Source organism: Babylonia areolata, chromosome 9, assembly GCF_041734735.1.
Source record: "Babylonia areolata isolate BAREFJ2019XMU chromosome 9, ASM4173473v1, whole genome shotgun sequence".
NCBI lineage: Eukaryota > Metazoa > Mollusca > Gastropoda > Neogastropoda > Buccinidae > Babylonia > Babylonia areolata.
In genome coordinates, this window is record NC_134884.1 from 17,945,698 (window position 1) to 17,962,438 (window position 16,741).

General features: G+C 40.3%; 1 protein-coding gene across 1 annotated transcript in view; it reads left to right on the top strand.

Moving 5' to 3' along the window:
* The window catches only part of LOC143285767 (Y+L amino acid transporter 2-like), a 40,068-nt gene extending 25,078 nt beyond the window's left edge, over positions 1-14,990 (top strand). Inside the window, exons 3-10 of the mRNA XM_076593185.1 lie at positions 232-331; positions 1,575-1,619; positions 2,253-2,376; positions 3,565-3,668; positions 6,076-6,172; positions 8,681-8,830; positions 10,532-10,709; positions 12,358-14,990. Of these exons, the coding sequence (XP_076449300.1) occupies positions 232-331; positions 1,575-1,619; positions 2,253-2,376; positions 3,565-3,668; positions 6,076-6,172; positions 8,681-8,830; positions 10,532-10,709; positions 12,358-12,422 (863 nt within the window). The 3' untranslated portion in view covers positions 12,423-14,990. The remainder of the gene's footprint in view (positions 1-231; positions 332-1,574; positions 1,620-2,252; positions 2,377-3,564; positions 3,669-6,075; positions 6,173-8,680; positions 8,831-10,531; positions 10,710-12,357) is intronic.
* Positions 14,991-16,741: the final 1,751 nt, after the last annotated feature.

A 16,741-nucleotide genomic window follows, 5' to 3' on the forward strand; every position in this document is an offset into this window, starting at 1 on the left:
TAAAACAATAGAAAAACCCATTTGTGACTGGCCCCTATATGTTCCTGGCCTGTGCGCGGGAATTCTCCTCTATCCTTTAATTCAGTCAATAATCATTAGTTAAGTCTTTTGTGCCGTACCCTATTAGAACCACTCGGTACACGGCTACACATGCATGTTTCACTTTCGGTTCTGTTGTATAAATCAGTGAAAATTATTACAATGAAGTGGGATATTCTTGCTTTTGAACAGGGTCCACGGAAAGTTTCCAGAATGCGTTTGAGGGTTCCACGACCGACCCCGGGCACTTTGCGCTGGCCTTCTACTCGGGCTTGTTCTCCTACTCTGGTTGGTGAGTGAGACTGGATACAGATCCTTTTTGTTTCCGTCTTCTTTTCATTGTCTTCAGTTTCAGTTTCACAAGGAGGCGTCACTGCATTCGGACAAATCCATGTATGCGACACCAAATCTGCTAGGCAGATGCCTGACTGCAGCATAACCCAAGGCCTTGAGTGCAATGCTTATACATGTGTGTAGCTATCAGAGTGGATTTCTTTTTACATAATTTAGCCAGAGGACAACACTCGTTGCCATGGGTTCTTTTCCAGTTCTCCAAGTGCGTGCTGCACATGAGACCTTGGTTTATCGTCTCATCCGAAAGACCAGGCGCTCAGTTTGATTTTCCAGTCACTTTCACTTGGGAGAAAGGGCGAGAGCGGGATCCGAACCCACACCCTCATGGACTCTCTGTTTAGGCAGCTGAGCGTTTTAACCATCATGCCACCTTCCACCTTCCTCCTCTTCATGTGCATGGGAAAACGGGTTGGATACTTGTCTTCCAGCTAACTGTTTTGAGGGGTTTCTTTAGGTTTATTTTGAAACTACTCTTTGCTTTATTTAATGTTCGCAGCCTTGTGTTAGGATAATAACACACAAAACTTAAATTGAACAATATTTGAAATTATATATATATATATATTTTAACTAATAGTACTTAAGAAGATATCAATGACATTAGACTGTTGTATCATTATTTGATTTGCTGATGATTAGACATATTGAGCAAAGATTTTTTTTTTTTTTTACACTAGTAGTTCCAAAGAAAAGGACATTCACAGTAGACTGTTATATCATTATTTGCTGATAATACACAAACCTGACACAGTAATGTTGTTTTTTGTTTCATTTTATTATTATTCTCTGTACTAATAGCACTAAAATAAAGGACGTGCACATCAAGCTATTGTATTAGCTATTAGATTTGCTGATAATAGACAGGACTGCCATATTGAACATTTTTGCTAAACTAATTGTTCTAAAGAAAAGAAATTTGCTGATAATACACTAGATTGACATAAAAAATATATTTTAAAAAATAAATAAAGTAAAGGAAATACACATCTGATGATTATTTCATTATTAGGTTGACATTCCTGACAGTTCTTTATTGTCATGAATGATATTGAAGGCAATGTTTGGATTGACGGTAAGGAAAGTTTGTGTTTTAAATGTTCCCCCCATGATTTGATAATAATTATTGTGATTTCTTGCACAATATTAAATGAACATCCATTTTGGATTTTTTTTTTTTTCAGGAATTACCTGAATTTTGTTACAGAGGAACTAAAAGATCCATACAAGTAAGTATGAATGTAAAATTTTCATTTTGGGATTTATTTGGAAGTAATGTACTTGTTGAAGACTTTGATGAAAAAAATGTTTTAAAAGTTTTTCAGATATTTTGATTTGAGTGCAGCAGATGTTTGTTGTATTTTAAAATTGAACTTGTCATGTTGACGGCAGTAGAGACAAAGAGGACTTAGCACTTTATATAAATGGATGTCTGTGATTGTTTGTTCCTGAGAATAATAAAGTTGGAGGATTTTTTGCTCATGCTTGTGTGTGTGTGTGTGTGTGTGTGTGTTATTGCAGTTTATTTTGAAGCTAATCTGTGCAAATTACCAGTTTAGATAATAGGAATGAATTAAAAAAAGAAAAAAAAGAAAGAAAGAAAAATGACAAACTTACAGGTATGTAGTAATGGGAAAGAGAATTTTCAGAGTTCATTTTTCTGCATCTCTTACGTTCACAAACATAAAAGCCAATGGGAATTGCAAGGTAGTAGCAGTCTGGTGTTCTGAGCTATTGTCTTACTTGAAACAACAGATTTTTTTTTTTTGCTTGACATTTCTCTGCCTTTGCTTCATTGACATTTTCATTCATAGGAAATTTTTTGTTACTGATAAATCAAACAATCATTGTGGTTGTTTCAGGAATTTACCGCGTGCCATCATGATATCGCTACCAATGGTGACGATTATTTATCTTTTGGCCAACGTGGCGTACTTTGCTGTTCTGTCGCCAGCGGAGATGATCGCCTCAGATGCTGTGGCAGTGGTGAGCTGTGTTATTATCCAAATTCTGTGAATCAATTATACAGGTGTGGGTTCATAGATTTTTTTTTTTTTTCATTACTACTACCTTTTTTCTTTTTTTTTTATATATCATAATTATTATTTATTTATTTATTTATGTAAGCTTATCTATAATTTATTCACTTTTTTTTTTCTCAAGGCCTGACTAAGCGCGTTGGGTTATGCTGCTGGTCAGGCATCTGCTTGGCAGATGTGGTGTAGCGTATATGGATTTGTCCGAACGCAGTGACGCCTCCTTGAGCTACTGAAACTGAAACTGAAACTGGATGCTGTATATTTTGTTTGTTGTCTAAAATGATCAAGAACGCAATCTTCATATCTTGTTTACGTGTATAAAAGTGTGTGTACAGACTTTAAAAAAAAAGTTAATCTTGCCCCCCGCCCACCCCACCCCCTTTTTTTGTTTTGTAATATCATGGTATTTAGTTTTTGTCTGTTGATGTGGGGTTTGATACCAACGGCACTGTCCAGATGCTAATTTGTGTGTGCTCTTTCTTGCAATGGTGTTGCTGTATGTATTGTACATGACAAGTGAAGCATATAGAGAGATATATGAGATGTATAATCATATAGATATATTATACAGACTGGATAATAATAATAATAATAATAATAATAATAATAATAATGATGATGATAATAATATATTGTACTTATATGGCGCAAACTCCTCAAATAATGGGCTCTAAGCGCCTCACATGAGACAATACGTATACAGTAGTGCATTAAACCACACAAGAGCACATGAGGACATAGAAGTGGAAAAACCAAATCTATACACACTAGTACAGTACTATAGATTGCTGTTATGAATAATCGCAGGATAAAGGACTTGGACTTGGAACATCATTTCAAATAAAGGATATATGAACAGACTTTGATCTTTTGGAAGGTACTTTTTTTTTTGTTGGTGGTTGTGTTTTCAGTTTCTGTGTGTGTGGTTTTTTTTTTAGATTAAGAAAGACAGAGAGACACCAAGAGACAGAGAAAGAGAGAGAGAGCGCGATAGTAAAAGCAAGTAGTTCATAGTACATTTAACCAACTTTCAGAAAAATTGCTGATCCTTCTCACAGGTTCTGAATGCAGCAGCAGTGACAGCATCAGTTTGACACGTTTTTTCTTTTTTTTTCTTTCTTTCTTTTTCCGCCAGACATTTGCAGACCGCACGCTGGGCGTCATGTCCTGGGTGATGCCCCTTTTCGTCGCCTGCTCCACCTTTGGCGGGCTGAACGGTGCCATATTCACCTCTTCCAGGTGAGCGGGTGGGGTTAGACGGTAAACTGCAGTCGTGTCATCTTTTGTGTTTCAGGGCTGCAACTCACACAGTCACTCATGTATGAGTGAGTGGTTCTGTTACAGGCATGGCCTTTTTTTTTTTATCTTGCAGTGTATTATATATATTGATAATTGATTTTTCTGTATGAAATTTGGGTTGCTGTCTCCAGGGAGAGTGTGTTGCTGTAGTGCAACTCCACCTTTTTTTCCCCTTTATTTGTGCCTGCATGTGTATTTGTTTCCTATCAAAGTGGATTTTTCTGTAGCATTTCACTAGTGACAGCCCTTTCGTTGTTGCTGTGGGTTCTTTTAAATAACCTAAGTGTATACTACGCATGGAACCTTGGTGGTTTATCGTCTCATCTGAACGACTGGCGTCCAGACCACCACTCAGTGTCTAGTGGAGGAGGGAGAAAGTACTGGCATGTGTGGGTTTTGATGCTGTGCGCTCAGATTCTCTTGCTTTCTAGGTTTACCATCTCCTCCAAATGACAAGACCATCACTCAAGGTCTAGAGGAGGTTTTGATACCATGCTGTCATATTTCCTCGCTTCCTGGGCGGACATGTCACCACTAGCCCACCACTACACAGGAACTGCAGTAATGTGATCTACTGCATTTGAGGGCTGCACCTATCGTGTTCAGTCTCATATAGGAGTGGGCTGTTACTTGCATTTTTTTTTCTTTTTAAAAATTTTTTTTTTTTTTACCCTGCATTGTAGGCAGCCATATTCCCAGTTTCAGGGGTATGATGCTGGATATGTTGTTTACCATCACATTTTATCTGCATGCGGTGTTCATATTAAGGGGGTACTAGCTGATCTGCACATCTGCAGACCTGGGAGACTGGAAGCGTCTTTAACCAGCCCAGCAGGTGCTGTGACCTAGGATTCAAACCTAGGACTCTCAGATTGAGATTGCAGTGTTTAAACCACTCACCTGTTGCACCCACCCTGCAGGGATGTGTCACGTTGCGGTCTGTACCCTTTGATTATGATGCTGTCTGTACCCTTTGATTATGATGCGGTCTGTACCCTTTGATTATGATGCTGTCTGTACCCTTTGATTATGATGCGGTCTGTACCCTTTGATTATGCTGCGGTCTGTACCCTTTGATTATGATGCTGTCTGTACCCTTTGATTATGATGCTAAACGTGTTGTCACATGTGACGACTGTTCAGACTTAATAGCACTGTATTCATCTCTTCAAGCAAAGGTGTTGGCCCCTTTTTGGAAACTCATGGAGTTGACACTTCTTACATTTTTGAAAGTCTGGCGACAGTGTCACATAGGGGTTTTGCAGGTGATCAGCTGGTTGGAAAGTCAGCTTGTTCGCAAGTGTTTCTTATCAATAGAACGTTCAGTTTGATTATTAAGATTCAGTTTTAGTGTGATGCTTTAGCTTTCTTCAGCAGTATCTGGAACAGTCCTTTTTCTTTGTTTTTTTCTCCTTTTTTTTAGTTTTTGTTGTTGTTCTTTTTTCTTGGTTTTTAATCTTTATTAAATAGTTCTTTTTCAGTTTTTTTAGTTGTATGATAACAGGCTTAAGTTTTTGTGGTGGTTGGAGGCAGGGTGGGGAGGTTCTTTGCTGTTGCAGATAGAGTTTTGATATCAGTAGTCATTTCTTGTTTCACAAGATCCCTTATCTTTCTCCTTATTTTAACTCTCTCCATACGAATGGCGAAAGAGACGACGTTAACAGCATTTCACCCCAATTACCATCATCAAAATATTGCAAGCGGAAGGCTCTTATACTGAAGAGGTGAATGTTGACAAAGATTACCACAATTCTGACGACGGAAGCTAAAGGTTGGGTCATTCAGACACCCACTGGACATCCAAGGGGTCTGTGTAGATGAGAAGAGAGGACTGGCCGTACTGAGTGAGTTAAGGGTTTAAACGGTTAAGCGTATCTGGTGCAGTAAGGTTGGGGATGGGGTTGTAAATGGCAACTGTGAAGAGTGGTGCTGAGTGCCCTGAAAGAGTTGTGATTTTAGGATGCATTGATGCTGACTTAGAGTAATCTGATTTAGACATCATGTGAGAGGGGGAAATACATAACATGGAATTTTTTTGGTTGTTAGTTTTTTGTGTGAAAAAAAAAAATGTCTTTGCACTTTAACAGAAAAGAGGTACTTTTTAGAAATCATTTCTGATTTAGTGATTGTGGTCTTGTGCATTTTAAATTTTTAAAAATATTTTAGGATGGTAGGTCTTTTTGTTTTTGCAAGCTGTTCTTTTTTTTTGTTGTTGTTAAGAGTTTTTATTTTTTTGCATGTGCTTGCAACAGTGTTCTTTTTTGGTATGCCCAGTCGATTATGTACCGATTGCATTTTTTGAGAATGCTGCTGCTTAAAACTGTTGTTCTGTGTGTTAATTACACAGGCTTTTTTTCGTGGGCGCCCGCAATGGCCATCTTCCTGGTTTCCTGGCGACCATCAACATGAACAAGCTGACACCATTCCCATCCCTTCTGTTTGGGGTAAGTGGGTCTGTCAGGCATGTTTGCTCTGGTTGGTTCAACCCCGTTTCTTGTTGTTGTTTTTTTGATCTTACATTGTTCCTGTGTGCATTCCCTGAAAAGAAAAGCACGCAGATTTCCTTATTTCATAATGTTTTGTTTTTTTTAATTTTGGGTTTGGGTTTTGAATTATATGAAGAAGGTGTGTTGGTTTATGTGCCGTAGTAATGGTGTAACACTGACAAAGCGTTTTGTCTGTGTGTGTAATAATAACAAAGCCTGGTGGTATATGTGTAGAAATAACAAGCCTTGTGGTTTCTGTGTAACAGTAACAAATCAAAGCCTGGTGGTTTATGTGTAACAGTAACAAAGCCTGGTGGTTTATGTGTAACAGTAACAAATCAAAGCCTGTTGGTTTATGTGTAACAGTAACAAATCAAAGCCTGGTGGTTTATGTGTAACAGTAACAAAGCCTGGTGGTTTATGTGTAACAGTAACAAATCAAAGCCTGTTGGTTTATGTGTAAATGTAACAAAGCCTGGTGGTTTATGTGTAACAGTAACAAATCAAAGCCTGCTGGTTTATGTGTAACAGTAACAAAGCCTGCTGGTTTATGTGTAACAATAACAAAAGCTTGTAGTTTATGTGTAACAATAACAAAGCCTGGTGGTTTATGTGTAAATATAACAAAGCCTGGTGGTTTATGTGTAAATATAACAAAGCCTGGTGGTTTATGTGTAAATATAACAAAGTCTGGTGGTTTATGTGTAACAGTAACAAAGCCTTGTGGTTTATGTGCAAATATAACAAAGCCTGGTGGTTTATGTGCAAATATAACAAAGCCTGGTGGTTTATGTGCAAATATAACAAAACCTGGTGGTTTATGTGTAAATATAACAAAGCCTGGTGGTTTACATGTAACAATAAAGAAAGCCTTGTGGTGTATGTGTAATGATAACATGGCAAAGCCTGGTGGTTTATGTGTAACAGTAACAAATCAAAAGCCTTGTGGTTTATGTGTAACAGTAACAAATCAAAAGCCTGGTGGTTTATGTGTAACAGTAACAAATCAAAAGCCTGGTGGTTTATGTGTAACAGTAACAAATCAAAAGCCTTGTGGTGTATGTGTAATGATAACAAAGCATGGTGGTTTATGTGCTGCAGTAACAAAGCATGGTAGTTTATGAGTAACAGTAACAAAACCTTGTGGTTTATGTGTAATGATAACATGGCATAGCCTGGTGGTTTATGTGTAACAATAACAAAGCCTTGTGGTTTATGTGTAACAGTAACAAAACCTTGTGGTTTATGTGTAATGATAACAAAGCATATCCTGGTGGTTTATGTTTAACAGTAACAAAGCATGGTAGTTTATGAGTAACAGTAACAAAGCATGATGGTTTATGTGTAACCACCAACAAAATATAGCGGTTTATGTGCAACCACCAACAAGGTATAGTGGTTTATGTGTAATGATGTTACATAGATAAGAAAACATAGTGGTTAATGGGTAACAATGACAAATTGTGATGCTTTTTGTGCAGTAACATATAAATTTAGAAAATATGGTGGTTTATGTGTGTAACAGTAAGAAAGCATGGTGGCTTACGGTGTAATCACGATAAAGTTCTCTGGTTCCTTTCCAGTGTGTGACCTCCCACAATAAGAAAGCATGGTGGCTTACGGTGTAATCACGATCAAGTTCTCAGTGTGTGACCTCCCGCACTAAGAAAGCATGGTGGCTTACGGTGTAATCACGATCAAGTTCTCTGGTTCCTTTCCAGTGTGTGACCTCCTGCAATAAGAAAGCATGGTGGCTTACGATGTAATCATGGTAAAGTTCTCTGGTTCCTTTCCAGTGTGTGACCTCCCACAATAAGAAAGCATGGTGGCTTATGGTGTAATCATGATCAAGTTCTAAGTGTGTGACCTCCTGCAATAAGAAAGCATGGTGGCTTACGATGTAATCATGGTAAAGTTCTCTGGTTCCTTTCCAGTGTGTGACCTCCCACAATAAGAAAGCATGGTGGCTTACGGTGTAATCACGATCAAGTTCTCAGTGTGTGACCTCCCTGCATTAAGAAAGCATGGTGGCTTACGGTGTAATCACGATCAAGTTCTCAGTGTGTGACCTCCCTGCATTAAGAAAGCATGGTGGCTTACGGTGTAATCACGATCAAGTTCTCAGTGTGTAACCTCCCGCACTAAGAAAGCGTGGTGGCTTACGGTGTAGTTACGATAAGGTTCTCTGGTTCCTTTCCAGTGTGTAACCTCCCGCAATAAGAAAGTATGGTGGCTTACAGTGTAATCACGATCAAGTTCTCAGTGTGTAACCTCCCGCACTAAGAAAGCATGGTGGCTTACGGTGTAATCATGATCAAGTTCTCAGTGTGTAACCTCCCTGCATTAAGAAAGCATGGTGGCTTACGGTGTAATCATGATCAAGTTCTCAGTGTGTAACCTCCCGCACTAAGAAAGCGTGGTGGCTTACGGTGTAGTTGCGATAAGGGTTCTCTGGTTCCTTTCCAGTGCGTGACGTCCCTGATCATGCTGTCGTCCAGTGACATCTACTCGCTGATCAACTACGCCAGCTTTGTGGAGGCGCTGTTCATCGGCATGTCTGTGGGCGGACTGCTCATCCTCCGTGTCACAAAGCCACACCTCAAGAGACCCATCAAGGTAGGGGTGGGTTAGGGTGTGTGTGTCTGTGTGTGTGTGTGTGTGGTGTGTGTGTCTTTGATGTGTGTGTGGTGTGTGTGTGTTTGTGGCGTGTTTGTGTGTGCTTGTTTGTGTGTGTGTGTGTGTGTGTGTGTGTGCTTGTTTGTGTGTGTGTGTGTGTGTGTGTGTGATTAGTGTATGTGTGTGTGTTTGTGGGTTTTGTGTGTGTGTGTGTGTATGTGTGTGTGTGTGTGATAAGTGAATGTGTGTGTTTTTGTGTATGTGCATTTGATTTTGTTTGTGGTGTGTGAGTGTGTATGCGTTTGTGTATTTGTGGTGTGAGCGTGTGTGCATTTGTGTGTTTGTGGTGTGTGTGAGTGTATGCGTGGATGACGTGCATGTGCGTTCTCTTTGTGTGTATGTGTGTGTGTGTGTGCAAGTGTGTGTGTGTGTGACTGAAGCCTGACTGACCAATGACACAGAAAATGAATGATGAGTGCCAAAAAGCAGGCAGGCTGTTGTGCAAATGACTGTGTGATTGTAAAACACTTTGAGCTTGGTCTCTGACGGAGGATAGGTGCTATACAAGTGTGTGTATTAATCCATTATTTAAAAATGCATGCTGTAATGGGATTTGTCTACGTTTATTGGTTGCAACTCCCAAGTTCTCTCAGTTGTAAGAGAGGGCTTTTGATTATGTGCTTGACTGTTTTTACCCTCCCATGGAGGTAGCCATACTATGTTTTCAGAGGTGTGCATGGTGGTTATGTTTCTGTTTCCATAACTGGCCAAACGCTTTGTTCACTGAGATGTTGCACCCATCTGCGTAATGGGATGAAAATATTACTTTTTGTTGGCTACCATCACATTGCCACATCTATGCAAATAAGTGGCTTAGGGTTTTCTTTACTTGCAAAAGTCTCCTACTTTGGTGGAGTTAAGAATTATAATCCTGTAATTCATAACTTCTAAGAAGTCCTGCCACTGACATATCTAAATAACCCAGTCCCTGAAGGCAGACAAGAAGGTTGAAGCGTTGGACACTTCTTATCAAAAGTGAGTCTTGTTTTAGAGCATTGTACTACAGGAAGGAAGTTGTTCTTTTTGAATGTCCTGTTGCACATACTGGTGATTGTAGACATTTTGTTAAAGCATTCATTTTCCACATTTGTTATCTTTTAAAAGGTAGGAGAGGCGGGAGGAGTTTAATGGTGAGTTGTGGGGAAACAAGATGGCTGGAGAGTGGAATCAGAGGTGAATATTTGAAATGAACACAATTGAAGTGAAAGTAAAGACCGACAGTTTTCATTTTTACAGGCTTTCTATACTTCTAACAATACAGTTTCCCCACCCCCCCTTTGTGCTGCGTCATGGCAGGTGAACCTGGTGTACAATTGAAGTGAAAGTAAAGACCTACAGTTTTCATTTTTACAGGCTTTCTATACTTCTAACAATACGGTTTTTTTCCCCCCCTTTGTGCTGCGTCATGGCAGGTGAACCTGGTGTACAATTGAAGTGAAGGTAAAGACCGACAGTTTTCATTTTTACAGGCTTTCTATACTTCTAACAATACGGTTTTGTTCCCCCCCTTTGTGCTGCATCATGGCAGGTGAACCTGGTGTACAATTGAAGTGAAAGTAAAGACCTACAGTTTTCATTTTTACAGGCTTTCTATACTTCTAACAATACGGTTTTTTCCCCCTTTGTGCTGCGTCATGGCAGGTGAACCTGGTGTACCCCATCTTCTACCTGATCGTGTGCGTGTTCCTGGTGATCACCCCCCTGACCTCCAGCCCCTGGGAGTGCCTGATGGGGCTGATTGTCATCGCCTCCGGCATCCCCTTCTACTTCCTGGGGGTGCTGTGGAAGAAGAAGCCTGCCGGCTTCATGATCATGCTGTGTGAGTGCTGTGGTGTGCTGTGTTGTGGTGCGTTGCCCTGTGTTGTGCTACACTTTTGTCACTGCACATTCCTCTGAACCCATTCCACCCTGGGGAGGGTTTACAGCCTGGGCAGGCCTCCATACTGTTTTGATGCAGAAAAAATGCAGTAAATAATCTGTTTTTCCTCCCACATTATGTGTTGACACATCCGGAAAGTGGAGTGATGGCCTGGAGGTAATGTGTCTGCCTAGGAAGCGAGAAAATCTGAGCGCGCTGGTTCGAATCACGGCTCAGCCGCTGATATATTCTCCCCCCTCCCACTAGTCCTTGAGTGGTGGTCTGGACGCTAGTCATTCGGATGAGACGATAAACCGAGGTCCTGTGTGCAGCATGTACTTAGTGCACGTAAAAGAACCCACGGCAACAAAAGGGTTGTTCCTGGCAAAATTCTGTAGAAAAATCCACTTCAGTAGGAAAAACAAATAAAACTGCACGCAAAAAAAGAAAAAAAGAAAGAAAAAAGGGTGGCACTGTAGTGTAGTGACACGCTGTCCATGGGGAGAGCAGTCCGAATTTCACACAGAGAAATCTGTTGTGATAAAAAGAAATACAAATACAAATACTGTAGGTTAGTTCCCTTTCCCTTGCAGTTTGTGCATATGTAGGATTGTGAAAACGGTTTTAATGAGGCAAACTTTGACGCCAGAGCAGTGCTTGGTCGCGGGGCTCAGTGAGTGAAGAGGAAAGCGGCAGAATTGTTGAGGTGCTTATTAGTGTCTGTGAGGGTCTGGGTTCAAATCCTGCTCTCATCCCATCTCCCAAGTTTGATTGGAAAATCAAACTGAGCATCTAGTCATTCAGATGAGACGAAAAACGGGTCCAGAACTCATGGCAACAAAAGTGTTGTCCTCTGGCACAGTTATGTGGAAGAAAACCACTCTGAAGTGCACACAAATACCACACACACACACACACACACACACACACACACACACACACACACACACACACACACACACACACACATACTTGCATTTGAGGCCTATGAGCATTAGGTTATGCTGCAGGTCAGACATCAGCCTGGGAGATATGGCGTAGTGTAAACGGATTTGACTGAACACAGTGATGACTCCTTGAGAACCTAAACTGTGTCTCTTGTGAGACTGTGGGTTTGCATGTGTGTGTGTGTTTGTGTGTATGTGTGGGGTACTCTACTACGTATTTGTCTGGGCATGGTTCTTTTCTTGGGGAAACCTTGCTGGTGTGTAGGGTTAGACAATACACTTTGCACACTGAAATAGAATCCATGGCAACGAGAGTGTGTCCTCTGGCAAAATTATGTGGAGGAAATCCACTCTGATAGGTACACCAGTATACATGCATGCATTCAAGACCTGACTACGCACGTTGGGTTATGCTGTTGTCAAGCATCTGCCTAGCAGATTTGTCTGAATGCAGTGACACCTCCTTGAGAAACTGAAAACTGAAACTGATGACATAAAATGCCATATGTTGTTCTTCAAGTATAAAATGCCATGTTTTGCTCCCGGTGCTGTATAGTAGGCCATATATGTTATGTTCCTGATGATGTATAACAGACCATATTATTTCCTGATGACGTTATGTTCGTGATGATGTATATAATGCTCTGTTTTGTTCCTTGCAGCCAAGGTGACGGTACTGTCGCAGAAGCTGTTCTTTGCCGCTCCAGAAGAGGTGAAGGAAGAGTGATTGATACACAACATGGAGCTGTGGGCGGGAGTGGAGGAGACTGTCAAAGGAAAAATTCTTTTTTTTTTCTTTTTTTTTTTTTTGCTGCACCATTTCAGTGGCATTACTCCAATGCCGCTCATTCCAAGTCCACCCCACCCCCACACACAGCCACACTGTGGTTCGTATGTCGCAGCCTCAGCATCAGCAGTCTGTGGGGAACTGTCAATGTCAGGAGGCCACTCAACAGAGGAAACCTGTCAAGGAGAATTGTTTTTTTTTTTGTTTTTTTTTTCAGCTTTGATTCTATTTTGTGCGACTGGATAACTGGTAAAAAGTCTGTTCACCGTGATGCTTGTGGTTGTAAGTGATTTATCATCAGTGTTGCATGTTTTTTTTTTGTTTGCAGGCGTATTTTTGTGAGCGATGTGTAATTATTTCATGTATTCCATTTTGTTTGTGAAAGTTCATGATCTTGGTTTTCAGTAGTGTAACTATTTTACTTGTGTTGTTGTTGCAGGAAAGTATTACAGGATTGTTTTAAGTTCATGGTGATAGTTTCCTTGGGTTTAACTATTTTTTTGTGTAATGGTTATTGGAAAGTGTATCAGATTTTCTTTTTTATTCAGCTTATTATCTGTGTGTTTTCAAGTGGAAAGAAAAAGTAATGTCCACAACACGGAGCGTGAACTTATTCAGAACGAGGGAGATTGCGTCACAGTGTGTGTGTGTGTGCATGCACAGGTTGATAGATGTTGTTGTTTAACTACTGGACCAGTTCTGATGTGGATTGGATCAGTTGTTGTTCTGCATCTATGGACTGCAGCTCCCACACTCACTCGTACACGTACGAGTGGGCTTTTACTTGTATGGTCATTTTTAACCCACCATGTAGGCAGCCATACTCCATTTTCAGGGATGTTAAGTTGTTTATAGCTCAGCCGACCACCAAGGGGCCATTTCAGGTCCACTTTATGGGGACAGTGATTGCCTTGTTTGACGCTCTGTTGAAAAAATGGAGAAATTTCTAAACCTCAGATGAAGTCATTGTTGAAGAAAAAAGCTTTAATGCTAGTTTCTTAGAAACTGTTTGACCAACTGTGATATAAAAAAAAGTCTCACATTCACAGCCAAGTCTGCAAACTAAGAACTTCCGAGTGAATTTGACCCAAACAAATTTTGTTATTATATATCACATGGAAAAAACATGTTAACAAAATTACAAAGATAAAAAGAGCACACACACTGGTCACTGGAACGTAATACAGGCTTTTGTTTTCATTTATCTGGCTAGTATTGTGTTTTAACCAGAGAAATGTGTGATAATGGATTGGGGGTGGGTCACTTTGTTCCATGGATGATCCAGGCCTAGGGACCTTGGCTGTCTGCATCACTGTGTCTATATATAGTCTGTTCCACACTTTGTGCGTCAGCACATGTCCATTGGTGGACAGTGATTCTTGAAACCCGATCAGCTTTGATGAAAGCTGAAGTCTAAGATGTGGAGCCAGCATGTCTATACTGATTACTGATCGAGTGCGATCTGGGCTTAACTTTGGCTCGATCACCCAAACGAGCGAGGTGATTCTGTCTTGTTGGAAGACATGACAATATGCAGCAGTAGAGAAACGATAAATCAGGAGAAGGACAGGAAATGGAAGAAAAAAATCCCCAAAACCAAAACTAAGCCACTTGGCAGCACAGGTTGAAGGAATACGGTGGCTGCTGGTAAAGAGGGCGCTGGCATAGGCATGCAGAAGGGAGGTAAAATATACTAAGATCACTAACTGCAGCTAGCTATTTTTGCATCAGCGGAGAGTCGTAGTATGCACAGGACAAGAATCAGACCTCTGCCAGAATCTGCACTGTGGGTCATGGAAAGTAGGTTGCTGTCAGATTAAACCACATTTTTACAGGGAAACAAAATCCCAGACACTGCCATAAGTTCTGCCAAGCAGAAGTGAAGGGCCATTGATTTATCTGACAAGTTCCAAAGTGTTTGCCCTGTTCCTTGGGATAATAAAGATAGAAGCTTACGGTAACTTCTCTCAGTTGAAATATTTACATGTAACATTCGGTGATGGTGGGGTTATGAATACTAGTGAGGCTTCAGTGTATTTATTCATGAGCAGGAATGCTATTCACATAGTTTTACCATACAACCTTGTCAGATTATATGAGTGTATCTGTCTGTCTATATATCTTTCTATCTATATATGTATAAACTTGATTAATTGAGGGCTGTCTGGTGGGTCTGAAGTCAGCCTTTGCTAAAGATCAACAGCTGAGCCAGCTATTCGACCTCCACAACTAAAAACAGACCCTTCACAATGCAATCGACTGCTCCTTGACAACAAGTGACTCCTGCCAAGAACGCCATCCAACCAACTACGCTCAGACTTTAATTTGTCCAACTTGACCTAAAGGGCATTATGCCTATAGGTCGTTAACCTCAACCTGTATGTGATTAATTATTGAAAACATTGTTCTTGTCATCTGACATGGTATGACACCATCCGAACCACCCCATTCCCTTAATTTGGTCATTTGTCTTCCAGCCATTTGTATTATCTGCATGAATATCACAAGTTGTCCCCTCCCCTCCCCCACCCCCACCTTTTTTATTATTATTATTATTATTATTATAAATCTTCTGTAATCAGGAATGCTAGTGCACAAAGTTGTTTATTGCATTCCAAAGTAAATGTGATTGTATACTGCAGCAAAGATGATTGTATACTGCAGCAAAGGACAGAAAAATGACCGCAGACGTTTATCCCTCAAAATGTATTACCATTTGTTGTTCAAAGGTATTGATGTAAAGCACAAACTATGAGTACAGGAGATGACATCTCCCATATATATAGTGATATATACAGAGGTGCAGCTTTGTCCAGAGGTAAACAAGACTGTCATTTAGATTTAGTTGCTTTACTCCGTTAGTGAGGGGAAAATAAAGAAAAAATTTCATCTTCAAAAAAGTTCATGCTCTCCCCCTCTCGCTGAAACTTTGACCATGACAAAAGATCTCACAAACTTCTTCTTCTTCTGCGTTCACTTGTATGCACACGAGTGGGCTTTTACGTGCATGACCATTTTTACCCCGCCATGTAGGCAGCCATACTCCGTTTTCAGGGGTGTGCATGCTGGGTATGTTCTTGTTTCCATAACCCACCAAACACTGACATGGATTACAGGATCTTTAACGTGCGTATTTGATCTTCTGCTTGCATATACACACGAAGGGGGTTCAGGCACTAGCAGGTCTGCACACATGTTGACCTGGGAGATCGTAAAAATCTCCACCCTTCACCCACCAGGCGCCGTCACCGTGATTCGAACCCCGGACCCTCAGATTGAAAGTCCAACGCTTTAACCACTCGGCTATTGCGCCCGTCAGATCTCACAAACAGTTTGAATGGAAGCAGTGTGGCTGAAGAGAGATTACTAGTATCTGACATGGCTTTTCATCTGTGAGTAAAGTTCATGTGATTTTATAACATTCTGTTGCTTCGGTTTCAGTTTCAAGGAAGCATTATAGTGTGCAGATGGATCCATAAATACTACAATTCATCAGTCTAAAAAAACAACAAAAAAACAATTTCTTCAGGGAAGAGATGCCTGACTTAGGCCTACACTGTATCCTCAAGAAGCACACTCTTGCAGGTAGAGAAAGTCGGTTGCCAAGTTATATCAGATGAGGAGTTTGTCAGTTTGGTGTGTGAGCTTTTGTGTGCATCCGTTCATTTCCTGATTCAGTGCTCATCACTTCTGGTGTGTGTGTGTGTGTGTGTGTGTGATTCTTTTCAGCTGATTATTTTCCTCTTGAAATATTGTCATTATCATGATATATATATATATATATATATATATATATATATTTTTTATTACTGTAAGTGAAAAAAGGGTCGTAACTGTTGTGACATACTGATACAGTATGTACAAACCAGTTCAAGTCTGTGACAGAAAAGAAACCTAATTTGACAGGTGAAACACCAGCAGGTGTCATCAACTCCATGACCATGGAAATTTTTTTTATCAGTTCGAATCGACTGTTGTATCTGACTGAGTGGAATCTCCTCTGTGTGTGTGTGTGTGTGTGTGTGTGTGTGTGTGACCTCTCATCCCTCTTCACCCCACCCTCCCCAAAGTCCATACAAGTACAGGTTTCACAAAAAGCTGAGCACCTTTTCATTGAAACAGGTCTGTTTTTTTAATTTCTTTTTTAGAATTATGATTATTATTTTTAAATATAATATTTAAAAATCAAGAGATTATTCAAATTTTTGCAGGGTGCACAATGTAAAGCCTTCCACTTGTCTTTCATTGAGCACACAAAC